The 27,964-nt window shown below is 50.7% G+C and overlaps 1 protein-coding gene across 1 annotated transcript in view; it reads left to right on the top strand.

The window, feature by feature from the left end:
• Positions 1-13,686, top strand: part of Arhgap40 (Rho GTPase activating protein 40) — a 35,420-nt gene extending 21,734 nt beyond the window's left edge. Inside the window, exons 7-15 of the mRNA XM_052181553.1 lie at positions 3,463-3,554; positions 4,021-4,098; positions 4,478-4,637; positions 6,127-6,209; positions 8,047-8,250; positions 9,799-9,939; positions 10,976-11,151; positions 12,745-12,794; positions 13,595-13,686. Of these exons, the coding sequence (XP_052037513.1) occupies positions 3,463-3,554; positions 4,021-4,098; positions 4,478-4,637; positions 6,127-6,209; positions 8,047-8,250; positions 9,799-9,939; positions 10,976-11,151; positions 12,745-12,794; positions 13,595-13,686 (1,076 nt within the window). The remainder of the gene's footprint in view (positions 1-3,462; positions 3,555-4,020; positions 4,099-4,477; positions 4,638-6,126; positions 6,210-8,046; positions 8,251-9,798; positions 9,940-10,975; positions 11,152-12,744; positions 12,795-13,594) is intronic.
• The last annotated feature ends 14,278 nt before the right edge of the window (positions 13,687-27,964 follow it).

Consider the following 27,964-nt stretch of genomic DNA (forward strand, 5'->3'; position numbering starts at 1 on the left):
ACTGTCCATGTTCTCTCTCTCTCTCTCTCTCTCTCTCTCTCTCTCTCTCTCTCTCTCTCTCTCTCCACCCCACACCTCATGTAAGTGTGAGTGTATTTTTTCTCTTAACATGATAAATTGTGACATTTTCCATTTTCCCAGTCCTACATCCTGCACTTTTCTACAGTAGTCTTCCATAATGGGCAGCCCCCAGCACCAGGACTTAGCCATTCTTGTCCCGTGGGTGAGCAGGAGGCTGCTTGATTGGTCTAGCTTGGGTGTGGCTTTAGCTGTGGGTCAGTCTAGCTCGCCTCCTCTCTGGACCACCAGGACAAATGGAGCAGATTCTCCTGACAAGAGCAGAAACAGGGAGCGCAGGCCCCCAGCTAACAGCTCCAAAACCTCTGTCTGCATTGTGTAGGCTCCAGCGCCAGCGAGCTCCGCTGTTCACACGGCCAGGCCCCACACAAAGGGTGGAGGTGCACACTTGTCTCCAGTGGGGACACAGCACAGGTTCCTACGGCAGAGAAGGTGTGTTGAATTTGGAACAATAGTTCTCCTTCCACATATGAGAGAAAATGTGATATTTTTGTCTTTCCCCTAATCACCGTCTCTTCTTCTCCCAAACAACCAACATTTAGATCCTTTTCTCCCTTAAAGACTCTTTCTATTGTGTGTGTGTATGAGTGTGAGTGTGTAAGTGTGTAATAGTGTGTATATGTGTGTATGTATGTGAGTATGTGTGTGTGAGTGTGTGTATGTGTGAGTGTGTGTATGTATATGTGTATATGTATGTATGTGTGTATGTATGTATATATGTGTGAGTGTATGTATGTGTGAGTGTATATGTGTGTATGAGTGTGTGTGTGTATGTGAGTGTGTGTATGTGAGTGTGTATGTATGTGTGTATGTGAGCGTGTGTATGTGTGAGTGTGTATGAGTGCATGTGAGTGTATGTATGTATGTGAGTGTGTGTATATGTGAGTGTGTATGAGTGCGTATGAGTGTGTGTATGTGTGTGTATGAGTGCGTGTGAGTGTGTGTATGTGTGAGTGTGTATGAGTGCGTGTGAGTGTGTGTATGTATGTGAGTGTGTATATGTGTGAATATGTGTATATGTGAATGTGTATATGTGTGTTAAATTTAGATTCTGTACATGAGAAAAAACACAGGGCATTTGTCCTTTTGAGTGGCTTATTTCACTTACCAGGATGATCTCTGCCAATCTTCCTGCACGTAGCATTTCATTCTCTCTGGCTGAATAGCAGGCCATCACACCCAGGTTCCACAGTTTCATCTACACATCACTCATGGACGTCTAAGCTGCTTCTGCATCTTGGCTATAGTGAGTACTGCTCAGTAACACAGGTGTGGGAATGTCTGTGTCTGTGTTTTTCTGGCTTACTTCCTGTGGGGGTCTTACTGTAGTCCTATAGAAGGCTTTTTTTAAAGTCTATTTTTCTTTTATGTTCAGACCCCTTCGAGTGTGCCTGTGCACCATGTGTGTACAGTGCCCTGCTGATGTCAGAAGAGGGCGACAGATCCTTTGAAACTGGAGTTGTCACCAACCATGTGGTGCTGGAGACCTTACTTGGGTCTTCAGAAAGAGTCACAAGTGCTCTTAACTGTTGGGCAACCTCTCTAGCTCCAGTTATGTGGTGGGGTTTTTTTTTTTTGTTTTGTTTTGTTTTGTGAATTGCTGTAAGTTTTCCACAGTGGCTTCACAGCGGGGATTCCCACCAGCAGTGTGCTGTATACGGGTTCATTTCCCCTGATATCCTTGCCAGCACTTGTTAGCATTCATTAGTTTTGATGACAGGTGTTCTGAAGGGATGACATGAAATCTCAGTACAGTTTTGACTTGCATTTCTCTGATGAGTAAGGATGTTGAACTTTCCCCTAAAATATTTATTAGTTATTTGTATTTTTTTCCAGAATTGTCTATTCAGTGTGTTATCCTGTTATTGATGGCACAATTTGGATTTTTTGGTATTCGTTATTTGGAGTTCTTTGTGTATCCTAAATATTGATACTCTGGTATCTATATAGTTCGACCACACTTTTCTCTTGCTTTGTGGACTGTCTGGCAATTGTTCCTTTCTTTGTGTGGATTTTTAAAAACTTTCATTCAGTCGCATCCATCAGTCTTGGGCTGATGTTTTTGCTCCTTGGATCCTTTCCAGAACGCCCTTGCCTGTGTCATTGTCTAGCAGGATTTTCCCCTAACCACGTCAGAGCTTTGGTCTTACATTAAAGCCTTTGATGCATTTTGAGTTTATTTGGAGGAAATAATGGCTCTAGTTTCATTCTTCTACGCAGCTTCCCTGACGCCATTGAAGAGGCTTCTTTTCTCCGCCTTTGTCAAACGTTCGGCCGCCATAGCTTGTGACTTTATTCCTGGACCCTGTGCTCTAGTCCAGTCGCCTGTGTGTGCATGTTTCTGTCTGGCATTTTGTCAAGACGTCTCTGTAGTGTAGTTTAGACCGGGTGTTGTGAGGTTTCTATTGCAGATCTTTCTGCTCAGGATTTGGTTTGGCCATTCAGAGTCTTCTGTGCTTCCGTGTGAATTTTAGGATTGCTTTTTCTAATCCTGAGGAGAATGTCATTGGAATATTGATAATCTATACTATGGCCGTTTCTACAATACTAATTCTGCTACTCCATGAACGTGGTAAGCCTGTCTGTTCCTTAATGTCTTCCTCAATTTATGTCTTCAGTGGTTTAAAGGAAATCATTGTTTTTAGCCATTACACCACGTTCCTTCCCATGACTATGCTGTAGTCTATTTAACCATTTCCCTACTAGAGGACAAGTCTTATGTCGGTACAAAACACAGTCACAGTTGTTATATCTAACAGTATGAATGCATCAAAGTTTAAAAAATAATTTTATGAGACAGAATCTCACAAAGCATAGCCCAGGCTGGCTTTAGGCTTTCTATCCCCCTGCCTCAGCCTCTGGAGTGCTAGGACTACAGGCATGAGCTGCTGTACCCAGTTCTTATCAGGTTCTGGGCATATGGTACCATTTAGGGTGTGCTCATCCGACGGTATCGCTCTCAGCATCCCATCATGCATTTGTGGCTTTGTCGGGGTTCTTCAGAGACAGGGGTGGTGGATTAGGAAGGAGTCAGGAAGGGTCAAGTAGAGAAAAGAAGGCCGTGGAAGAAAGAGCAGAAGAGAAGACAGTGAAGGGTTTGTCTGGGAACAACCTTAAGCCAGGATGGCTGAGACCCCTGGCTCTTGGCCCAGTCCTGCAGAGCGAGGCAGCTCTGCCCTGGTCTGTTGGCTCACACTAAGGCAGCGGACGTTTTCCTTTTAGTTTTTCCTTACCCAGGGGAGAGGGCTGTGCTGTGGCATACCTGATGTCACCAGTTCTGAGGCCAGGAGCTTCAGTTCCACTCTCTCCAGAGCGTGGTCCTCTGGAGAAACGAGTCTGATTCTATTCTTGAGATGCGCCCTCTGCTCTTCCGGCCCCCTGCAGACTCCGGCCTTTTTGGCGTGCCCCTTCACAGCCTCCTGGAAGCTGACCACAGAGTCTTCCCCAGCGCCCAGGTCCCACTGCTCCTGCAAGCTGTAAGTTGTCCCCAGCGGGGGTTTGCTTGGCCCTTGGAGAGCAGGCTCTGGGGACCATCCGAGAGATGCCTGCCTCAGGGGAAAGAGGGCTTCAGAGAAGGGGAGCTGGGATGGGTGCAGTTCTGACCTTCTAGATCCTTCCTTTTGATGGCTGTGAGCTGGAGTTCTAACAACAGTCTCCTTTAGTTGAAGATTAAATGAAAACTATGTCTCTGAAGCTCTCAGCAGCCACTTGGCTCACAAAGTGGTTCTAGAAACTCAGATAAGCTGAGGATTTGGCTCAGGGGTAGAACCCTTGCCCAACATGGCCGTGACCCTGGCTCCATCCCCAGAACTACGGAAACAATAGCAAGGGCTCTTGTCATTTGTAGCGCCCCCTCCTGGTTCTCATGACAAACAGACATACCCTGCTCGGACCCACTTGTCCATGGCGGTTAGCTTCAGCGATGATTTCTCTCTCTGATAGTTGCTATCCTGTCTGGAAAAAAGAGGACTGGACACAGAAGGCATCCTCAGAGTGCCTGGATCCCAGGCCAGGGTCAAGGTAATGTCCGGCTTCTTCATGCTAATGGCTGCCTCACCTTTCAAGCCCTGTGCTGTGTGTTTGGCTGCGAGAGAATCAGGGTCCTGGCTACTCTGTGGCCAGCCTTTGGTATGGCTGTGGGATTCCAGGAGACAGAAAGGTAGCCCAGTAGAACAGTGGGCTCTGGAGTCACAACTGCCAACACCCGTGGACCAGAGCCTTCCCTGCACCCTGTGGTTCAACACAGGATGGCATCCCATCCTCACAGCAACGGTGTCAGGGAAGTGCTGGCGCTGCCCCACCCCACCCCCGGTCTTGCAAGAGGACACTGAAGCTCAGACAGAGGGAGCAGCCTCTAAGGGCACTGTGGGAAACTTCTTGGTGGCCCTCTGTTCTCTAGGGACTGGAGCAGAAGCTGGAGAAGGACTTCTATGCGGGCCTCGTCCGCTGGGACAAGGTTCATCCCAACGACGCGTCTGACTTGCTCAAGCGGTTCCTCCGGAAGCTGCCCGCACCTCTGCTCACAGCCGAGTACCTCCCAGCCTTTGCATCCGTGCCCAGTGCGTGTGACAGTGGTGTGCGTGTGCAGGGGCTGGCGGGAGGTCGGAAGCCTCTCCCTCACTCTGGTGGGGGAGGTGCAGAAGGGCAGCGGCAGGCAGACTGGACACCTGTTCAGAAATGTCTGTCTTCTGGGGTCCCAAGCTGATGGGGCTGGAAGTGCATTTGCATGTGTATACGCATGTACATGGATGCACAGGCATGTGGCGGGGTGGGTATTGGTGCATGTGTCTGTCAAGTGTGTGTATTTGTACATGTGTGTATAGAGTAACAGGGGAGAAAGAGCTGGGGCTTTGGCAGCTGACCTTGCTGTCAGTCCTGGTATGGATGGGGGGGGGGGGCACTAGCTAGCTTCAGCTTTCTTAAAAGGTTAAAAGCTTTGTGTGGGGGAGGGGTGGGTGGAGCACATGCCATGGAGCACCTGTGGAGGTTGGAGGACAACCTCCAGGAATCTGTTTCCTCCTTTTATCATGTGGTGTCTGGAGTTCTTGACATCCATGGGCTGGAGATTATCAGGCGCCTGTAACTATGGACACCTGTGTGTGTTGGCCTTTCTGTCTATGTTCAAGAGGTCAGACCCTCCTACATCGTAGGTCCACAGATTCCTCACTGGGCTTCTATATAACCCTCCTTGTAGAAACCCAGAAAAGCCTGGATATCTCTCCCATCTCTCTCTCTCTCTCTCTCTCTCTCTCTCTCTCTCTCTCTCTCTCTCTCTCTCTCTCTCTCACACACACACACACACACACACACTTTGTGTCTCACAGTCTCCTTTCAAAACATGCATCAAGCCAACTGTCCCCAACACACTTCCTAAAGGACTTGACCCACCTCCTCCTGGGCCCTCCCTCCCTGTAGTAAGACCCACAGGAGATGCTCCTCCATCCTCCTCCATCCTCAGCTGTCCCCTCATGATCCCAGCTGGCTGCTCTGACTGGAAGGGGTTTCCCCCACCGCCTCCTGCCCAAGTTCAAACATCAGTGCTTCAGGGACCTCTGACCTGACATGCGATACCGTCCTTTCCGTACCTTCCCGCCCTCTTCCTCCTGGAGATGCTGACCTCAGGTGTGGGCTAGCTTTTCCTTTCCAATCCTCATCTTGTGGAGAATATCAGGAAACCTTCTATCCTGGACGAGTAAGCTATCAAGGTTTCCTCCCAGGGATGACTTTCTGGCCTCTGGCATTCCTGACACTGGGCCATAATTCAGCTCAGCGTCTGTCTGTTTGTCTGTCTGTCTGGGCATGTATACAAACACACATATGCATATGTGGGTGCATATGGCTTGAGCTTGTGTGCTAGTTTGCTAGTGTGGTGACTTGACCAGGCCTTCCTGGGTTTCTGTCTGAGCATGCTAGCCAGGAAGTAGTGGTAAACCCTGTGGAAAAGGGCCTGCTAGGCTTCCCAGCCCGGAATTTTCCCCAGGACCAGGCTAGAGCAATGATGGAGCATTCCTGAGCTTCTTCCTCCCTCCCTCCCTCCCTCTGCTGCAGACATCCCTGACCTGAAGCAGCGCCTGCAGGCTCTCCACCTGCTAGTCCTTCTCCTGCCTGAACCCAACCGCAACACCTTGAAGGTAAAGGTGGCTTTTGGGCCCTGGTCTCAGGTCTCAGCCTCAGTGCTGGCTCTGAAGGTGCTCACCCGTCTGTTCATACCTTTGTCACACAGCCATACCAGGTGGGGGTGTGGTGACTGCTGATCTACCCAGTCCTTGTCTGACAGCCTTCCCCAAAGAAAGCAGGAGAGTTCTCAGAGCACACCTGAGGTGCTGGCATCTTCCAGGCAAGGGCTCTGTGTGCTGAGTAGTCTGGTGAGCAGGGGGAGATGCAGACTACTCTCCCTGAGAGCCTCTCTGAGGCTTTGCTGTGCCACGGCCTTGGGCATCTCAGAGTGGCGATGGGGCAGCCAGCGCATCCCAAACTCAGCTGCTCACTGTCCTCAGCTGTAGGATACGTGGTGTGCTGTTAGTGTTCTATGGAGAGTCCCCTCTGGGGCCCTTCACCGTGTGACCTGGGAGTGGGTGCTGAGGGCCGGGGCCCTTTACCGTGTGACCTGGGAGTGGGTGCTGAGGGCTGGGCCTGATGGGCCTGCAAAGGCCTGGGGTCTTCATTTTGGAATGTCTACTCCCGGTTAGTCACTAAGGATGATGGAGGATTTTGTTTGATTGTTTTGGTGCTATAGGAGCTGGCACAGGAGAAATCATGGGATAGAGGATGTGGGCCCCTGTAGGAGCTCAATATATAGTCTTCTTTCCTTCCTTCCTTCCTTCCTTCCTTCCTTCCTTCCTTCCTTCCTTCCTTCCTTTCTTCCTTCCTTGCTTCCTTTCTCCCTCTCCCTTCCTCCCTCCCTTCTTCCCCTTCTCTCCTTTACCTCAGACTTTTCCTCATCATTTTTTCTTTTGCTTCTTTTTTTAAAATTGGATATTTTCTTTATTTACATTTCAAATGTTTTCCCCTTTCCATGTCTCCCCTTCAGAAACCCCCATCCCATCCTCTTCATTTTTTCTCTAACCACCTATTGTCTTTTTTTTTATCACTTTCTTCTTCCTTTCCTTACCTTTCTTCTTTTGGTGTATTGTCTTTTTATCCATCCATCTTTCCATCCATCCATTTATCTTTTCATCTATCCTTCCATCCATCATCCATCCATCCATCATCCATCCATTCACCCATCCATCCATCATCCATCCATCCATCATCCATCCATCCATCCATCATCCATCCATCCATCATCCACCATCCATCCATCCATCCATCATCCATCCATCCATCCATCATCCATCCATCCATCATCCATCCATCCATCATCCATCCATCCATCCATCATCCACCATCCATCCATCATCCATCCATCCATCATCCATCCATCCATCCATCATCCACCATCCATCCATCCACCCATCATCCATCCATCCATCATCCATCCATCCACCATCCATCCATCATCCATCCATCCATCATCCATCCATCCATCATCCATCCACCATCCATCCATCCATCATCCATCCATCCATCCATCCATCATCCGTCATCCATCATCCATCCATCCATCATCCATCCATCCATCATCCATCATCCATCCATCCATCCATCATCCACCATCCATCCATCCATCCATCCATCATCCATCCATCATCCATCCCTCCCTCCCTCTTCATCTTTACTATGTGGGTGGTCCTTGGCACATTTGCTGAGCCAGATTCTTTCTCTGTAAAATGGGTCCAACAGTAAAGCCTTCCTGAGGCACATGGCAGCTGACTTACCATTGGTGAGATGCAAGCACATGTGCGAGGCTTGCTGCTGGGCCAGGGCACAAGGCAGCAATGGACGGTAGCTGTGATCCACGCCTTTCTTCCCAGGCTCCTGTAAAGAGGGCTGTGCTGGGATCTGAGGCCGGTCTGTGTCCTTCCCCAGGCACTCCTGGAATTCCTCAGGAAGGTGGCAGCCCAGGAGCAGCACAACAAGATGACCTTGTGGAATGTTTCCACGGTGATGGCGCCCAATCTCTTCCTGCCCCGAGGACGGCCTCCCAAGCTCGCCAAGGGGGAGAAGCAGCTGGCAGAGGGTGCAGCTGAAGTGGTGTGCATGATGGTGCAGTACCAGGACCTGCTTTGGACGGTGAGGGATGGCAGTGGCAGTGGGTCTGTCTGTCCATCTGTCCGTCCATCACAGTCTCCACCATTCTGCACTCCCCCGGAGCAGATGCCGCTATGTAGAGTTCTTCCTAGCTCTCTGCAGGACGGTGCAGAGCCCAGGATTTTCCTTCCCAGCATTCAAGTCTGAGAAGCCTACGTTTTCTTTCCCTACAACCCATACCTCTCACCCCTCAGCCGACTCACAGCCCTCCCGCTCCCCCATCGCCCCTAGTTTAGTCTAGCAAGAATGTCCAGCTTTGAGACTGAGGGGCGTAAGTCCTGCCCCGGGAAGGCCACAACCAGACATCAGAGATGTCCCTACCCACCCCCCAACCCCCGCCACGCCCTGAAAACATGCAGAGAAGCAGGAGTGGGGGAGGGGCATCGCAGAGGGGATGTCACACCTGGTCCTAGTCTGCGGAAGCTGGCGGTGGGGCAGGAGCCTGAGAAGAACCTTCTAGTCCTCAGTATTCCCACCACACAAAAGCACCTCCCCCAGAGGCTGCTCAGACCGTTTGCTCGTCCATTGGTTTCCTATCCATTTGCCCAAATGTTGGACCAAATAACTTTCCACCCACGGATCCAACCTCCCATTTATCCACTAATCAGTCATCTGCTTACCCATTTGACCAAACAATCCCCACTTACTCACCACTCACCCACTCCCACTCGTCTAGCTAGCCATCACCCATCACCCATCACCCACCTGATCAGTCATGCATCCGTTATCCGCTATGCATTGACTCGCGTACGCATCCCCCTATCACCCACTGCCTACTCCACCATGTACCCGCCCATTCGCCTACCTAACATCTATTTATCCACCCACCATCTACCCATCCATCCTCTTATTCCTCCCTTCATTCACAAGCTAGACTGTTCCCTTCAGATCCGATCAAATGCATTTTTTCTTTGAGTAGCCCCAGATCTTCTCTCTTGAGCCAGTTGCTGTTTTAAATGCACCAGGGTGGGAGCAGTGGTGGCTAGAGAGATGGCTCAGTGGTTAAGAGCACATACTGCTTTTCCAGAAGACCTGAGTTTGATTCCCAGCACCCACATGGCAGCTCACAGCAGTCTATAACTCCAGTTCTAGAGATTCCGGTGCCCTCTTCTGCCCTCCATGGGTACCAGGCACGCGCTTCTCCGCGTGTCACTGTAATTAGGTTTCTACACCTCATAGTCTGTCGAACCTTGGAAAGAGAGTCGCTGCATCTTTGCTAGATTCTCACTGCACAGTGGCTGAGCTGACCTGCAGGTCTCCAGGAATTCTGCAGGCCAGATATGTTTGGGGGACATTTCTGCTTGGTGTGCCGATGAGGAGCTTCCCTCAAGCGCAGCTCTGTCTCAGAGACTGCTCCATCCTGAGTCCAATACGCCGGGGTCCTCACTGGGGCTAAACGTCTAACATCTCTGGCAGCCACTTCAGGGAGTCAGTCTCAAGCCCTGTGTGGGAGAAGCAGCGGTGGCTGAAATGGGGCCTTGCTTGCCACTGTCACAGCAGCTCCGCTGAAACATGATTCTTTCTGGACAGGTCGCCTCTTTCTTGGTAGCCCAAGTTCGAAAACTGAACGACAGTAATGGCCGTCGTTCCCAGCTCTGTGATGGGGGCCTCAAGACTTGGCTGCGGAGGACACCCGTAGACAGAGACAAGGTTGGGGACGCGCTCGAGGCGGTGAGTGGCTCCCACACCAGGCAAATGGAGAAACCGAAGGTGGAGGGAAGGTTGAGGGGAGGCCATCAGGGTTTTTCCTCTTTCCTGCCACCAAGCTGCCATGCATAACCATCTGTGACCTCCAGGCGGCGCCCGAGCCGCATCGCAGAGATCGAGGCGTTGCGGAACCAGAGACAGGGGCTGAGGGAGGGGAAGCTGGCCTGGTAGGGGGTTCTGGAAGACACAGACTTGGCCCTAAGTTTAGAAAGTCCTTTGTGTGCCTGGAGCGGGGTTCAGAAAGTGGGCAGGGCTGCTCTGTGGGGCAGGGACGTGGAAGAATCGAAGACTCTTTCCAGAACACAGAGCAGGAAGGAGTCTTCAACACAGCCACTTGGGAAAGTCGTGTGTGTGTGTGTGTGTGTGTGTGTGTGTGTGTGTGTTTCTGTGTGTGTGACTGTGTATCTTTGTGTGTGTCTGTCTCTGTGTGTATGTGCATGTGCGTGTGTGTGTGTGTGTGTGTGTGTGTTGTCTGTGTATTGCTATGTGTCTGTGTTTCTCTATGTGCATGTCTGTATCTCTGTGTGTCTGTGTGTGTGTCTTGTGTATATCTCTGTGTGTGGTGTGTCTGTGTATTTCTGTGTGTCTGTGTTTCTCTCTGTGAGTCTGTGTATCTCTGTCTGTGTGTCTGTGTGTGTCTCTGTGTGTATGTCTGTGTGTGTGGTATGTCTGTGTATTGCTGTGTGTCTGTGTTTCTCTCTGTGTGTGTCTGTGTATCTCTCTCTTTGTGTCTGTCTCTGTGTGTACTGTTTGTGTATCTCTGTGTGTGTCTTTGTATCTGTGACTGTGTATGTTGACCGGAAGACATGAGCCTGGGTCTATGTGTGCACAGTTGTATGTAGCTCGAATGTGCTACTGTGTTTATGCATTTCCACACCTGGATGTAGATGTGGGTCTGTGTATGCATGTGATGTTGACTACTGGTCTAAGTAGACATGTGTGCATGAATTCTAGGGATGGAAGGGTCTTAGATTCTCCATCTCCAAATCTCCATCTCCAGACTCCCAAAGTGGCAAAGATCCAGGTCCAGGCGAGCTGGCCGAGCACGGGTCTTCTGCAGGTGCCTCTGAATCCTAGCACCAGGGTGACCCACGTCCTGAAGCTGTTCACAGAGCACCTCAACCCTGGCTCACAGCCCACAGAGGGCAGGGGTAACCCAAACAGCCTTCTCTCCAAGTAAGTGCCACCTTCCTGAGGCAGGAGCCTCCCTTCTGCCCTGCATGGTGTGGGAAGGGGTGGGGCTTGGTCCCTTCCAGCTGAAGGCCGTGAGGAGTCAGTTACATGTGTCTGTCCCTGGCCTTCCTCTTTCTGTGGTGATCAGCCTTTTTAGAGCTTCTTGGCTCCAAATAATAATGAAAAAGGGACACCGTTCATGACTGATTTTAATATATATTAATAAACAGCTACTGTAGATCGGACACCACAAAGAATGCTAAAATGGTAGCGAAAGGCCTTGACAGAGGGGCTGGAGATAGCACAGTGGTTAAGAGCACCGACTACTGTTGCAGAGGACAGGAGTTTGGTTCCCAGCTGCCTGAGTCAGGCAGTTCATGAGCACCTGTAACTCCAGCTCCCGGGTGTACAACAATCTGGCCTCCACACCCCCCCTCCACACACACACACAATGTACGCCACCCCCAACTCGTAATTAAACATAAATAGCCAGCAGTGGTGTGGCATGTCGTTAGTCCCAGCACTTGGAAGGCAGAGGCAGGACGATCTCTGAGTTTGAGGCCAGCTTGGTCTACCAAGCAAGTTTCTAGACAGCCAGGCTGTTACACAGAGAAACTGTGTCAAAAAAGAAGAAAATAAATGAAAGAAAGAAAAGAAAAGAAAAGAAAAGAAAAGAAAACATTAAAAAAATAACCAACAAAGGCTCATGTCATGAGAAAGAGACAGACATAAATTAAATAGCCAAGTCAAGTTAAAAACTATATTATCTTTTCTAAGAAATACAGAGAGCAGCATGAATGTGCACTGAGGTGCCTAGTGTAATCTGAGGAGTAAACAAAGCTTCCGGGCACAGAAAACTACCCGTGCAGAGATCCTAGGGAAGCAAGAAGGTGTGGCCAAATGCATCAGGGGCAGATATGTGACTGTCAATCCCAGGCACAAGGAGTAGCCGGAGCCCTTGGGAGCTTCTTCACGGGGTTGACACAAAGACCCCCAGAGGACCAGCCCTTACCAAGTGTCTGACCCAATTCCTTCTGATACCAATGAGAAAAACGAAGGCCCAGAGGGGGTAGGGCAGGTCCAAAGACACAAAGCTAGTCACAGGGAGATCCTAGAGCCGAAGGCAGGATACCTACAATTATGGTCAGATAATTGTATACTTGTATCATTATAACCCACACATAATCATACAGTGTCCACATTCCTCCTTGATGCCGAATCTGGTGCTCACAGCGGGGTGCTCTCTCCATTTGTCACCCTGGCCTCACACCCTGAAGCCCACTTCTGATGCCCCTTGGCAGAGCACCTGGGGCTGATATTCTCCAAGGATTATCTCCCTGCCTCTCCCTGCCTCTCCCTGCCTCTCCCTGCCTCCCTCTGCCTCTCCCTGCCTCTCCCTGCCTCTCCCTGCCTCTCCCTGCCTCTCCCTGCCTCCCCCTGCCCCTGGGTGCTGGCTTCCTCATTGGCTCCAGTTCTCCCAGAAGAATCCTCAGACCCTTCCTACTAGGACCACAAATCCCTGAGGATGCTCCTTCCAGACCTGGGGTGGTCTTGCCTTCTGTAGCAGAGCCCAGCGGGGTTTTCTCTGTTTTACAGTAACACGAAGCCGGTCACCTTCCTCGTTTATGAAGTTGGAGGAAATATCGGTAAGTTCCCTTGTGAGAAGCGAGCCCACAGTAGGGGCCTTCAGGCTTTGGTCTCCCCTGCTGTGAGGGTCAAGAAGAGCTAGGCTGACTTAGGAACTCTCCACCCTTCGTGGGCAGCTCTACCCGGAGCCGACTGGTGTTTGGTGTGAAAGCTGTCAGTGCTACCACTGATGTCTCAAGGACACCCTGGGGAAGGGGCATCTCAGCTCCGGATGTGGATGCCTTTATGGATGCTGTAGGCTCCAAGTGACTTTGCTTTGTGACAACCAGTGCTCCTCAAACTTGAGTAGGGCATTAGAATCTTCCAGGGCTGGGATGAGAAATGGCGGTATCTTGTGAACGTGTGTTTCTAATTAATTCCCCCATGAAGATGAGACTGCTGGTCCAAGGACCAGACTTCCCTCAGAGAGCCAGTGGCCAAGAAGGGGAGATAACCCAAGGTCCAGGAGTTTTGGGTGACTGAAAGACAGCTTTGAATGGAAGGAGTGAAGGAGGCTAGGAAAGGCATTTCGGGAGGTTGCCAGATCCACCAGGAGCTCTGGGACTCGTGCTTGTGTGGCTGCATCAGCTCCAAAGGTTGCTGGTTTTTGGCACCTCTGGTGTGGACGTCTGGGGAAGAGGGATTAAACTTCCTGGCAAAGCATCTTCTACTAATTTTTTTCTCCTCAGAAAAAGGGTAACCGTGAGCCCCTGGAAGGCTGCTGTAACCAGAGGGTGGTACCTTGTCTGGGGAGAATCTCTTAGATAACAGCATCTTTCCCTGCCATTTTCCCAGCCTCTTGAATCCCTTCTCTCCACAGGTGAACGTCGCCTGGACCCAGATGCCTATCTCTTAGATCTGTACCGTGCCAACCCCCATGGAGAGTGGGTCATTAGACAGGGCCCCACCTAAGAGACAGCCTGGAAATCCAGCCTGGGGGCAGAGCTGTTCACATGGAGAGGCTGGGTCTTCCTCCCGAGTCTCCCTTCCAGAAAATACCTCTTCTACGGCCGGCAACACAGAGCATGCCTGCCCCTCACCTCATGCCTGGAGGATGCCACCCGGTGCCTGCCTCTCTACAGGGGTTTGTCCACGATTTCCAGACACAAGGGGAATAAAAACTGTGGCTCGGGGACAGGCAGAAGTTTCCAGAAATTATGGCTCTGGGGGCATCCCCACAGTGTGGAGTGGGAAACCCCTTGTCATCTCTGTGACCCTAAAGATGCCACGACAGCCCTAGGAGAGCTGCCCAGATGATAAGCTTCCCTTTGTTCTCTTGTGTCTTAAATGCTGTTTTACGGGACGGTGTCGTTTTATACCTTATTTAAGTTGCTTCAACATTAAACGCACAACTAGCTCGACCCCGTGTTCACCTGTTCTCCCCGGCCTGGCTCACGGTGGTCGCTGACTGGAGCTGGAGATAAAACGCTTAGCTGTGCTTGCCCACAAGCTCTGGCCACACCCTCACCTCATCCAGCAGGGCCGAGAGCAGTGCTTAGAGTAGGGAGCCCTGATGGACGAGGGGCAGCAGGGCTCAAGGTCAAGGTGAAGTGCTGGCACCTCCAACCCTGCCCCTTATGACCCTAGCTCTACCCCTTCTTTCTCTGCCCAAGTCTGTCTTCTCCTCAGGGGGTGGGGGGAGGGGAAGTGAAGCCTCGTTCATTCATTCGATAATAAATATGTTGAACATCTAATTTATACCAAAAGTTTTTACAAACTCCATCTCCAGTGTTTCCATCTCAGCACTCCTCAGTAGACTCTGAGACGAAGATCGAAGAGCAAGCGGTGCTCCCAGGAGTCTGGAGAGTAGTGCTCCATGGCCACCAGCGGGTGCATTATCAAACAAGTTGCCACACTGGGCAAATAGAGCTTACTTGTGCTGAGGGACCCTGAGAAACAATGTAGACGCTGTCCATTTGAGTCACCCCATCCCAGGGGTAAAGAACAGGGGTAGTGGGCACATGGGAGCACGAAGGAAGGAGTCAAGTCCAGGCACTGATACAGGCTGCTCCCGACTGTGGTGGACATTGCTCCCTTACACTTCTGGACTGTCTGGGGCCTGGCAGAGCGCCTCTGACTGCCAGTGAACTCTTGACTAGAGATACAGGTACAGTTCAGATGGTCACTGCACACGGACTCTGTGATGCTGGAGGGACAGACGTGGGTTTGCACCGATAGCATCTACTTCATCCAATGGCTGGTAATGATGGTTGTGATGATGGTGACGATGATGGGGATGAGGGTGATCCTGTGGTGATGATGATGGGGATGAGGGTGATCCTGATGGGGATTAGGGTGATCCTGTGGTGATGATGGTAGGGATGAGGGTAATTCCGTGTTGATACTGATGGAGATGAGGGTGATCTTGTGGTGATGATGGTAGGGATGAGGGTGATCCTGTGGTGATGCTGATGGGGATGAGGGTGATCCTCTGGTGATGATGGTGGGAATGAGGGTGATCCTGTGGTGATGCTGATGGGGATGAGGGTGATCCTGTGGTGATGCTGATGGGGATGAGGGTGATCCTGTGGTGATGATGGTAGGGATGAGGGTGATCCTGTGGTGATGCTGATGGGGATGAGGGTGATCCTGTGGTGATGATGGTAGGGATGAGGGTGATCCTGTGGTGATGCTGATGGAGATGAGGGTGATCCTGTGGTGATGATGGTGGGGATGAGGGTGATCCTGTGGTGATGCTTATGGGGATGAGGGTGATCCTGTGGTGATGCTGATGGGGATGAGGGTGATCCTGTGGTGATGCTAATGGGGATGAGGGTGATCCTGTGGTGATGCTGATGGGGATGAGGGTGATCTTGTGGTGATAGGAGTGATGATAGTAATGGTCACAGGATGGTGGTAGTGATGACAGTGGCTAATAAGATGATGGTGATGGTGGTGATGGTGGCAATGATGGTGGTGATGGTAATGGTGATGATGATGGTGGCAATAGTGGTGGCGCCATGTTGGGTGCTATGACTGTGTAAAGACAGACCATTTAAATACCTATTTTACATGTGTTTTGCCTGCGTGTGTGTCTGTGCACCCTTTGTATGTCTGGTGCCTACAGAGACCAGACGAAGGCAACCAGATGGTTGTGAGCTACTGTGAGGGTGCTTGGAGTCAAACCCAGGCTCTCTGAAAGAGTGAGCCATTTCTTCCTCTACAGATTTAAAATACTGTATTGGTATTATATGTGAGTTTATATGTGAGTTTAGAAGTGGGAGAACTTCCAAACCAGAGCGGACATAAAGAACTCGGGAACTGAATGTGCTCAGACATTGTGGACAGAAAACAGAACGGCATAAAGACAGCTTACCTGCTTTCAGCAGGGCCTCTGCCTTCCCAAGTTAGGTGCTCATGGGTACCTGAGGGACACTTTGCTACTGTGGTGGGTCTAAGACTCCACTGGTGTGTGTCACACACTCCTAAGGTAGGCCCTCATATGGAGTAGGGCTGCAAATCATCGTAGAAAGACTTACATGCAACTGACAGCACTTCTTCAGGCCTAAAGCATGTAATAGTGATGCTGGCGGAAGTGCAGGAAATGGAGGTAGTGGTTGTAATGGAGGTTGATGATGATGGTGATGATGATGATGATGATGATGATGATGACGAAGACAATGATGATGATGATAATCTCAATCGTGGGACAAACTTTGCACTGAAAACCTAGAAGACCCTCCAGCATTTAAAGCAGTGTCCCAATCTGTTCTCTGGCCTCCAGGCTGCCTATGTCCCTGACTCTACCTCTCCGCCGTCATTTGCCTTTGCACAACCGGACACATGCACGTCCTTCTAGGTCCCAGAGAACCCATGTCGCTTTCTGCTTCAGAGCTTTTACCCTTGTCCTTCCTCCATGTAGAATCCTTCCCACAGCTCCTTCCTCGTCAGGTCTCAGGTCTAATGTCCCCTCTCCAAGAGGCCACCCCTGAAGCTGTTTCCTTGTGTTCTCTCCCTTTCTCTGTCTGTCTGTCTGTCTCTCTCATAAATGAATCTTTCCATCAATAACTTTTTCTTAGCATTTAACACTGTCGGCAACCATCTCGTTGACTGAGTTTTCGCTCGTCTCCCTGATTGGGGAGCAGCCTCTCAGGGGCAGACACCACTTAGGGGTTTTCTTGCGTTTGTGGCTTCAACCACACTATACACGCATAGTAAAAGCTGCTCCCCTGCATGAGCGAATGTGTTCATGTCCTCGGTCCGTCGTCTGTCTCCATCTGACCTGCCTGTTTGGTAAACACAGATGAGAAAGCTCATGGGGCATGCCCATAGCACCATTCTCCAAACCATCCCCTTGTTAAGGAGAAGCCGGCAGCCTGCAGTGGTAACTGCTACTCTCCCCACACGGGTGGGTCTCAGCACCTTTGCTGGTCTCATCGAATACCACGTCCACTTTTTCAACTAGCAGGAATGACCCAAAAGTTCTGTAGTTAGAAAGTTGGTTAACCTTGGCAGGAGGTAGGCACCATGTGTGCTGGATGTCCTATGGGACCCCCGGGTTGGCTGTGTGCTACCACTGCAGGCGATTGCCCTGCCTGTGGGGGAGGAGTCCAGTTCACTCGCATGCCCGTTACCCCATTCATCTTCCGCGGTATCTGAGAACTCATCGCTTTCCAGCCAGTCCCATCTTTATGATTGATGATCTCACAGAAGCCTCTCTGCCGGCTTAGTACAACTCACAGTTGGGGCTCAGCTTTTGCAGGCTCTGCAGACTGGGCTGGAGTCTCTTAGGAACCAAATCACATCCTCCCCAAACCCAAACTTAAAGCTCTGACCCCCAAGTGACCATATTTGGAAAGGAAGCCTTTAAGGTGCTTTATAACCAAATTAAAGTCAATAGATGTTCCAAGAGACAATAGTGTAGGGTGCTAGTCAATAGTACTGGTGCCTGGATGGGGAAAAGAGGCATCATAGGAATCCTCTCCCCATCCAAAGCACACAAGAAAGGCCAGGCGAGGACACAGAGATGGGGAAGACAGTCAGAGGCAGGAAGACAACCTCTCTAGGAAGCACATCGAGGCAGGTCTAAAGCTAGAAGTCCAAGAGTAAAGTCTCAGACACTGTGCTGTCTGCAAGGGACTGACATAAAGTTGCTAAGGCTCTTATAGCAGGGCACCCCCCCCCCCCTTCCACATGTCTGAGAGGAAGAATGATGGGAATTAGCCAGATGTCCTCAAATGGGTAGGGCAAAGGGTGGCAGTAACGCCCAGCAGGAGATGAGAATAGCCTGGTGGCCAACGGCATGCTTCCCAGGGAAAGGCAGCATTTAGCAGGGCTATGCGGAGTTAGACATAGCCGTGGATACCATGACATCTGCTCGAGCGCGCGCGTACTGTACTCTGCTCAAGTTGCAGAGAGAACCATGGGGATGGAGTCAGGGGCCTACAGGCTTTCAGCATTTGTGGCGAGTGCCTTATGGGTGCCCAGCTCTGGGCTGGGCTACATTCAGAGTATAGCAAAGGGCAGGAAAGGACCCAGGCTGCAGAGAGCTCATAGACGGGCAAGACAGGCATCAATGCAGAAATGAAAGGCATCACATTTTGAGAAAATCGAATGGATAGAGAGGAGAGAGGAAGCTAGGAACGTGTGGGGTTCAGCGTGGTCCAGATTCGGGCCCTCCAAAGGAGGCCAGTGGGCTACTGGGGCTCAGAGCTATTGGGGAGTTCTGCGCCTCAGTCGCGTGTCCGCCATCTAGCGGTGGAGTGTATCCTGCGGATTCCTGTTCCTGGTTATGAGATGTGGAGGTGAGGGTGGGGTGGGGACGACGGGTGACGGATTTCTCAGCAACCCCAGCGCGGCCCACCTGCAGGCAGGCTAAACCACTTCCGTGACAGACAAGACCTTGTACAGAGTACCCCAATGACGTCATGGGTCATGGGTGCCCAGGTAGCGTGGCGGGTGGAATGAGCCCATAGGCATCCAAGAAGGACATGACACTTGAACAGATTCCAAACTGCTGTAAAGGAACCAGCGGTGGGGACTGCTGGCCGCAAAGACCTGCAAATAGAAGGGGCTGGAAAAATTCTAGCCAGAGTCGCCTTGAAATTCCCCAGGGTGTATGAATCAGAGAGGCCTTCAGGCGGCTGGGGCAGAGGGACAGCTCAGTCCACCCTACAGCTTTCTTGTCTGGTTCTTGTCCGGATCTCAGGTCAAGCTTTTTCCTTTTCCCCGCCCCCAACTTCCAGTCAAATCAGGGATTTGCTATTCAGTACAGGGGTGGGGCTTTGGGGTGGGGCTTTGGGGTGGGAGCGTCCTATCCAGGAAGTCTGAGCCCTACATTGGGGGAGGAGAGTGGGACCCAGAGGTGCTGCCTAGCAGAGGATTAAGGCAGGGAGGCTGCGGGTCAAGCCAGATAAGCGTCTCTCGCTGGTCAGTGATGTGGATTCCCAACACGCAGCAACAGATTCCCTCTCTCAGTTACAGGAGGCCAAACAGAGGCCGCATTTCCTCTTGAGTCTGCAGTCTGGTGGAAGAAATTAGTTACGTTAACATAGGGCACCTCAGAAATTGCTGTATGATTACAACTGGCAACCGAGAGGAACAGGATCGGGGCGGTGGAGGGGGCAGGGGTTCCTCAGTGTGCGGAGAGGAGAAGATGCAGCCGGCCCTGGAGTTTCCCCGCAATGTATGGAGAAAGGGGAGCTTCCAGAGACGGGGCGCTTAAACACAGTGGAGCTTAAGGGGAGGGTAAGCAAGCGACAGGTGGAAGGACCATCCCCCTCCCCAAGAGGGGTCGGGGGACGACAGTGTACTCGGAGCTAAAGTGTGAGGAAGTTTGTTTCCTGGCAGAGATGCTGCAGGCTGGGGTATCCTGCGTGGTGACAGAACTGTGAGCTGCCTGGTGAGAGACAGGAGATGAGATGCATTCCAGCAGGGTTTGGAAGAAGGAAACCACCAACTTGGAATTTTGAGTCTACCCAAGGACTGCCTCAGTTACCCCTAAACACAACTCTTAATGTCCCTGCAAAAGTGTGTGTGTGTGTGTGTGTGTGTGTGTGTGTAGGCAGCGGCGGCGGCGGTGGTGGTAGTAGTGTCACACATTTTTGGTGGCCTTGGTGGAATATCTCGGCCTCTCTGAGACCCCTTCCATACTGAAATTCTGAAGACAGAGCGAGCATTCAGCGATCTTCCCCAGCGGTGCTGGCGGCTGGGGCAGTGGATTAGGATGCAGTTCCACAAGATGCCGCTGGGGGCAGAGCAGCGCGGGCTCTGGTTCCTCCGAGCCCCGCAGGTGCAGGTTTGGGGCAAATGACACCCAGGTCCATCTTTCTTTCTTGTCCTTCATCCTTAGAGATTACAAGGATGGGCTCAAGGAAACCTTTTAGGCGTTGCTCAGGGACGTCGTCCTCGTACCGGGGACAGTGGGGTTTATCTGCCTGAATTTTCAGGCCTGAAAGGGAAAAGTGTGTGTGTGTGTGTGTGTGTGTGTATGTTGGATTGACAAATCCCTAGAACCAAAGCTGGGTGGTAAAGAGGAAAATGACCCTGTGCTGTCCCAGCCCCCACCTCCCCCACTCCCGTGGGCTGCCAGAGAGGCAGTCTATGTATTACTCCTACCCCTACCCAGCCACTTTGTATTCTGGGGGAGGGGAATGGGAGCCACTTGTCATTGTCCTTGAATACTGGCAGGCGGCCCAGGGAGGGGCTCCCCAATAGGGAATCCGCAGCTGTCTGTCTTTAAGGTAAAATTACCGTAATTACCCCAATTACCAAATCCATCAAGAGCTTTGGACTGAGGAGACCAGAGAACAATGGGCCCTGATGGATCTGAGGGGGGTGGGAGTGAGTCACAGAGAGGGGTGGGTGGGAGCAAGCCGAACAGGGCTGCTAGGGATGGGAAATGCAGGAAACCCCGCTTTCCCCTGCTTTTCCCTCTCGTTAAGATTCTTCTTCTTTATGGAAAATATACGACTACACACACACACACACATACACACACACTCTGGGTTCTTTACCTTTCACGGAACCCCACACCTTATGGCTACCTGACTTTGATCTTGTTTGTATCCCCCCCTTCCTCCCCCCAGAGCTCTAAGTAAGAAGTAGAGAAATGGCAAATAGCCCCACCCCAGCTGTGAGCTGGGCCCAGAGCAGACCCCTTGGCAAGCCACGCCCTCTGGCCCTGGCAGCAGCCTTGGGCTCCCCTCCCAGGGGGCGGGGGGGGGTGCAGGGGCTCCCATTCCCTTTTGCTCTTCACGCTGCAGATGCCAGGCTCGATGCTCTTTTCCTTGGGGTACCCTAACCCTGTTCCACTTGGAACCCTAAAGGAGGTCAGGGGTCTGCTCAGGTCTGGTCCAGCCAAGCAGACATTTTGAGAATAACAGGTCTCAGGGAGAGAGCCTTTGGCTTTTCCACTGGTAATTCCTTCAGTTTTTGGACAGATTTTTAAAATTAATTTTAAAAAGTTAATTTACTTAATTTTATTAAAATTCAATTTTAAAGAAATTCTGTGGTGTCACATTTATTGAACCACATTTGCGGTATGTGTCACACATGCCCTTTGAAACTTAGCAGGGCCAGCAAGGTGTATCCCAGTGGATAAGGCTCTAGATGCCAAGACTGATGGCTAAGTTCTAGCCTGGGGGCCCACATGGTAGAAGGAGAGAACGGACTCTGGAAACTTGTGTTTTGACCTCCATGTGTCATGTGTATGTATCATGGGTACCATGGGATGCATGCATGTGTACATGTATGTGCACACACACACACACACACACACAAACGTTTTTAAAAATTCTGCCAGAAAGCAATGTCCAAAAGTTTCCTTAATATAATAGATAATAATAATAAAATATAATAATATAATAATAATAGAAACCCTTTCAAATTAGTAACATTGAGTTTGCTTGTATGGTACAAACATTCTAATATTCAACATCGATACTGTATTTTACATTCTGTGAGACTCTAGTTTTTCTTTTTTTTTAAGATTTATTTATTTAATTTATGTATATGAGTATACTGTTGCTATCTGCAGACACACCAGAAAAGAGCATCAGATCCCACAGATGATCGTGAGCCACCATGTGGCTGCTGGGAATTGAACTCAGGACCTCTCGGAAAACAGTCAGTGCTCTTAACCACTGAACCATATCTCCAGCCCTGGTTTCTCATCTCTATTTTTCCCACTCATCTCCACACTGCAATATGTTGCTCATCATTAATATTGCATAAGTATTCACTATGCAACCAGTTTCTAAAAATTATCTATTTAAGCCCGGTGTGGAGGTGCACATCTTTAGAGACAGAGGCAGGTGGATCTCTGTGAGCTTGAGGCCAGCCTCGTCTACATAGTGAGTTCCAAGATAGCCAGGGCTACATAGTGAGGTCCTGTCTAAATGAATATATATTTACCCTTATGTGCTTTGGCTGCACGTATGTACATCTGTGTATCGTGTGTATTCCTGATGCCCACAGAAGCCAGAAGAGGGCATTGGATCCCCTGAAACTGGAGTTACAGGCAGTTGTGAGTTGCCGTGTGGATGCTGGGAACTGAACCTGGGTTCCCTACAAGAGCAGCAAGTGCTCTTAACTGCTGAGTCGACTCTCTAGCCGGCCATGTCCAGCTTTTAAAGAATGGATGTGGGCAGAAGCCAGGAGGGTGACATCACGAGCTCCAAGTCCCTCAGCAGAGAAGTTTCCCTCGAACAACCATGTGCCCTGTGAAGAGGCAGGCAGGGCAGTCTGCCTGTTAGCAACCCCTCTCCTAAAACTTCCCCATAAGCAGCAGTCTCAGGAGGCCAGTCACTGGTGCCAACAGCTCCTGGACACCACCTTATGGGCCAGGCATACAGGGAGCCTTTCCTTTTTACAAAAACGTAGCAAGCCATGTGTCCCACAGTACCAGTGCTTAGGTTATGAAGGCCAGCAAACAGACTAGCCCCTGAGAAAATGGGCTGGGATTCCTTCAGTCCCTCCCACGCCTTCGGCAGCTAACCTCTAGCCAGACACTGGTTTCTAGAACTAGTGGGATCCACCCAGTGTGGAAGACCCTGTGTGGCCCAGGATCACCTCACTGAGAAAGCACAGCCTTCACCAGCCCCAGGAAGGATTTGAACACCAGAGTTGGGGGTTACATCGCTTACCCAGGCCTGCTGTGGGTGACCCCCTCAGAAGTCCAGTCAAGTGACTGGTTTTACTGTCTTACCCATCATATGCTAGTATTTGTCCCTGCTTGGTTTTGTTAGACTCTAACCACATCTCAGAAAGACAGACCGGAAGGCTAGTGTTCACATCCTTATGACATCATACCTTAACTTTAAGAAGCAGACCGGTCAGCCAGGCCCTCTGTGCCTCACCCCTTGATGGAGGCATGTCAACAGGATTTGAGAACACCCCATGGGAGAGACTGAGACCAGAGTGAAGGCAAGCCTGGGTCACCACAGAGGCAAGGACTCAAAGCCCCAATTATAAAACTTGGCCTTGCCTACAACTCCAAGGTAACTGTGGTGATTTGCCTATGCTTGGCCCAGGGAGTGGCGGAATTAGAAGGTGTGGCCTTATTGGAGTTGGTGTGTCACTGTGGGCGTGGACTTTAAGACCCTCATCCTAGCTGTCTGGAAGCCAGCCTTCTGTTTGTCTTCAGAACAAGATGTAGAACTCTCAGCTCCTCCTGCACCATGCCTTCCTGGATGCTGCCATGCTCCTGCCTTGATGATAATGGACTGAACCTTTGAACCTGTAAGCCAGCCCCGATTAAATGTTGTCCTTTATAAGAGTTGCCTTGGTCATGGTGACTGTTCACAGCAGTAAAACCCTAAGACAATAACCCTGCTGGACGAAGATAAAACACCTCACAGTTGAGACCAAGTGGACCCCTAACTACATCAGCATTCATATGTTTACTATACCCTGTTTCTGTTGCTAGGTAAGGTCCAATTTTGGCCATCCCCCAGCCTCCTCTGCTGAGACCTGGGGTTGGTAAAGGCCTGCAGTCAGGAGAGCTGCATATTCTCCAGCACAAGGCAGGCACACTTGCCCTTCATTCTGAGGAAGGAATCTCCCACATATATGGAGAGTGTGCTGAACTAACTTTCAGCCTCGAAGGCATCTGAACTACCCATCTTGGCTTGGGAGGAATGTAAGACTTGACTTGGCAGCCATGGCATTTATAATCCCAGAGGGCAGGACTAAACTTTAAAAACCATCTACCGATTGCCTCATCTATGGAATCCACTGGCTAAAGAAGGGAACAACCAGTTCTTGGAGTGTTGCCAGATCTCCAAATAAAACCCTGTTAAAGATTCGATGGCTGGGTTCTCAGCTATATGCAGACCGTCGGGCCTTACGTCCAAATGCTGCTGAAGACTGGAGAGCCCAGGGGCTTTAGGTCTGCGGGGGGTCCTGGTAGCTCTGAGAGGAACTTCAGAGCCTTGGGCATGTTGCTGGTTGTTGCTGGGCCCCAGGTCCTGAAGTGTAAAACTCATCCTCATGGGGTGTGCCTGACCTAACACCACGGCTGTGACTCAACTGAAAGGGCTGGCGTGTGTGGCTTCCTCAGAGGTTTCTCCGCTCACAAATCAGTCCACAACGGCTACTCCGTGATTAAAGGGATGGACAAGGGAGTACAGGGAACTCTGCGGGTAAGGAAACTATCTTAATTAGCCCAGAGAGAATTCCATGGATTATAGTAACATTTGTCCAAATTCTTGGAACGGTGCTGTTAAAATAAGAGCATTTCCTGTTCAGGAATGCTGTCTCCACAAAATAAAGCCTTAGGATGACCTCCCAAAGGGTTAAAAATAAGGTCCAAGTTCCGCTGCCGTTCCGAATAAATGAGTTAATAATGCCGGCCCGGCCTGTGAGCTCGGAGCCTGGTGTGAGAGTGCACAAGGAAATGGTAACCATGGCAACTCAGAAACAAGACTTTTGCTCAGTAAGTGGGGCACGGAGGGGAAGGTGGGAATGGGGGCCGGCCATTGCCAGCCTGGAGGGAAGGCCTGTGAACTTGGCCTCTGAGGCTGGGGAATTCTCCTGGGCCATAGGAAGTTTCCTCATCACCAGTCTGCATCTTCTGGCCCTGGGGATATCGACTTGCAACCTGTGGCTTAGACCCTGCAGTCCTTTGGCATCTAGCTGCCCAGGACTACAGAGGACCGCAACATATATCTCCACATACCATATATCTCCCGAGTCCGAACCAAAAGAAAGAACCAACGCTGAGCCTGCTTTCACCCACAGTGAAGGCAGTTTGTCATGAGCTCAGCCTGGCACACAGTCCCTTCCATCCTCAGGATTCGTTCATGGAAGAGACACAGATTGACAGATGTTCAGAGAGGTCAAGTGACTGGCCCAAGGTCACACAGCTCTGCGTGCATTTGAACCCAGGTCTTGCTACCACATAGCCTGGCTCTGGGTCTGAACACTTGCCCACACTACAAGCAAATAACATATTTATATGAAAGTGGAAAAAGAAACTTATTTACCATCTTGGGGGGCTAAATTTTAGAAAAGAGACTCTTAGTCATCTCCACTTTGCCCAGGATGGAAACAAAGAAACAGCAGTTAGGATACCCACATCTGCCGGTTTCGCTGCCTTGCTCCTGGGAAGGTGTGTGGATCCCAGGGTGCGGGCTCCGGGGTGGGTCACCAACAGCACAGGAACTGTGTCGCTGGCTCAGCCTGAAGCTCAGGCGTGTATTGCTACATTTCCCTAGGCCCCACCCATTATTCCCAAGTCCCTCAGACAGGCTGCATTCGGTTCTCCAGACCCAGGATCTGTCAGTTCCTGATCTTCCCAGAAGGCCAAGCCACCCCCCCCCCCCTCAGCTTCAAGGGTCTTGTCTTCTTCAGGACCAACTGACTCTCACCCCAGCAAGGCTCCTCTTTGGGCCTGGAGGCTTGTTGCAGGAGCTAGGCCGGCGAGCGAGGCCGGCGAGCTAGGCCGGCGCTGCACACAGGCCTCTCTGAGGCCCCAGGAGATGGCCTCATTCTGCCTATCTTGTTTCCAGCTCTGGCTAGCCCCTCAACAGCCTGTCAGCAGCCAGGGCCTCCTCACAGCTTCTCTTCCAGTCCAGGTTTGTTTTGAATTCACAGTTCATTTGCAGATCAAAGCGGGCAGGGGCATCCAGCATCTAAGAGCTCAGACAGCCCCCTCCTCACCCTGCAGCCTGGTACCCCCTAAGCTGGAGGCAAGGGCTCCCCTTTGGATGCTTTGGAAGCAAGGGATTGGGACCTGGCTCCAGGTTCCCCTCCATAACGGAGCCAGAGGTTGGCAGGTGGGGGAGGCTGCGGTCCAATCACTGGCATCAACGCCTCCTCCAGAGCCCGCGCAGGACAAGGACAGTTAATTCCTCCGGTGTTATCTGCTGGGCACAGGCGCTGGTTGCATAGCAACCCAGATTGCTCTCTGTCTCCAGTGCTGGGGGAAAATCAGTATTTTTTTTCAAGTCTCCATCAATGAATGAACTGGAGATGGGCCTGGGACAACCCAGCCACCCGGCCCCCCCCCACGCAGCCATTTTGCAGGAAGCAAACTCCTCAGCCCCAACACACTGATAACCCTCTATGAGGTCCCCACTCTCAAAGTCTTCACCTCCCGGCCTCTCACTTGCCAGGCTAGGGGTGGAAAGGTCCTTCTGTCTTCTTATGGAATGAGTGTTCAGAGAGGCAAGACAGCCTGGGGTCAGGATGATGGGGGTGGGGTGGAGGATGGGGGTGGGGTGGGGGATGGGGGTGGGAGGGGGGTGGGGGGTGGGGGATCGGGGTACAGGCTGGAGAGCCTCAGCTAACCCTGGGAACAGAACATAATTCCCCACTCTGTACAGGATGCTTACCCAGCATGCCCAAGGTTCTGGATTTGATCCCCAGCCCTGCACAGACTGGATGTGATGGTGCACACGCCTGTAATTGCAGCCCTTAGGAGGTGGGGCAGTTAGACATTCGAGTTCCTAGCTCCATAGCTAGTTTGAGGCACGCATGAGCTACATGAGACCCTATCTTTAAAAAAATAATTTTTAAAATGATATATTAATAAATAATAATATTATTATTTTTAAAAAAATAATAATTAGAAGCCGGGTGCTGGTGGCGCATGCCTGTAATCCCAGCACTTGGGAGGCAGAGGCAGGTGGATTTCTGAGTTCGAGGCCAACCTGGTCTACAGAGTGAGTTCCAGGACAGCCAGGGCTACACAGAGAAACTCTGTCTTGAAAAAAAATAATAATTATTATTAATTTTTGTTTTGTTGGTTTTGGTTTTTGAGACAGAGTTTCTCTGTGAATCCCTGGCTCTCCTGGAATTTACTCTGTAGGCCAGGCTGGCCTTGAACTCAGAGACATCTGCCTGCCTCTGCCCTTCTCCCACTGCCCAAGTGCTGGGATTAAAGGAGCACAGTAGGGCTACAAGGAGAAAATGTCTTACAACAACAGCAATACTAAATTCTTGAGCACTCTGGGTACCTGGCTATAAATCCTCCTTTTCCTGGACAGGCTCTGAGAGTTGATCCGGAAGGAAGGAAGCCAGGCTGTCCTTTCCTCCAGGCTCTTTCTGATGTGATGTAAATATAAATCTATAAAAATATATTTATATAATTTATAAGACAAACATGATTTTATATTTACATATAAATGTATATATGTTTATATTTATGTTATATGATTATAATATGTAACATTATGTTGTTTAGTAATTATTAAATTGTAAGAAATATATATAAATATGAAGTAGCCTCACCTGATGCTAATCTCTGTCACTGTCTCTTTCTCAAGGGCTCTTGATCATGGCTACAGCTCCTGTCACAAGGACACACTTGTGGTCAAGTCCCTTCTTTATGAGCCGATGTTGTGAACAAGCATTGCATTAACCACTCCAGTGGTTCAGCCCAGCCTCAATTCTAAGACATATGTGCTTGTGTGTGGGGGCCGGGAACATGTGTGTGTGTGTGTGTGTGTATGTGTGTGTGATAAGCGGCCTCTGCCTGTGGCTGGGACACAGGTGGTGAGAGGCTACTTTGGCAGTACCCCTCACCCTCAGTCTAGCCTCTGGTGAATGTAGCCTCCTCCTCCTCCTTCTCCTCCTCTTCTTCTTCTATTCCACCTCTTCCCCCTCCTCTTCTTTCTGCTCCTCCTCCTTCCTCTTTTCTTCCTTTGAGACAGGGTTTCTCAGGATATCCCCGGCTATCCTGGAACTCACTTTGTAGGCCAGGCTAGCCTTGAACTCAGAGATCTGCCTACCTCGGCCTGAGATTAAA

Source organism: Apodemus sylvaticus, chromosome 5 (assembly GCF_947179515.1).
Source record: "Apodemus sylvaticus chromosome 5, mApoSyl1.1, whole genome shotgun sequence".
In the NCBI taxonomy this organism is placed as follows: Eukaryota; Metazoa; Chordata; class Mammalia; order Rodentia; family Muridae; genus Apodemus; species Apodemus sylvaticus.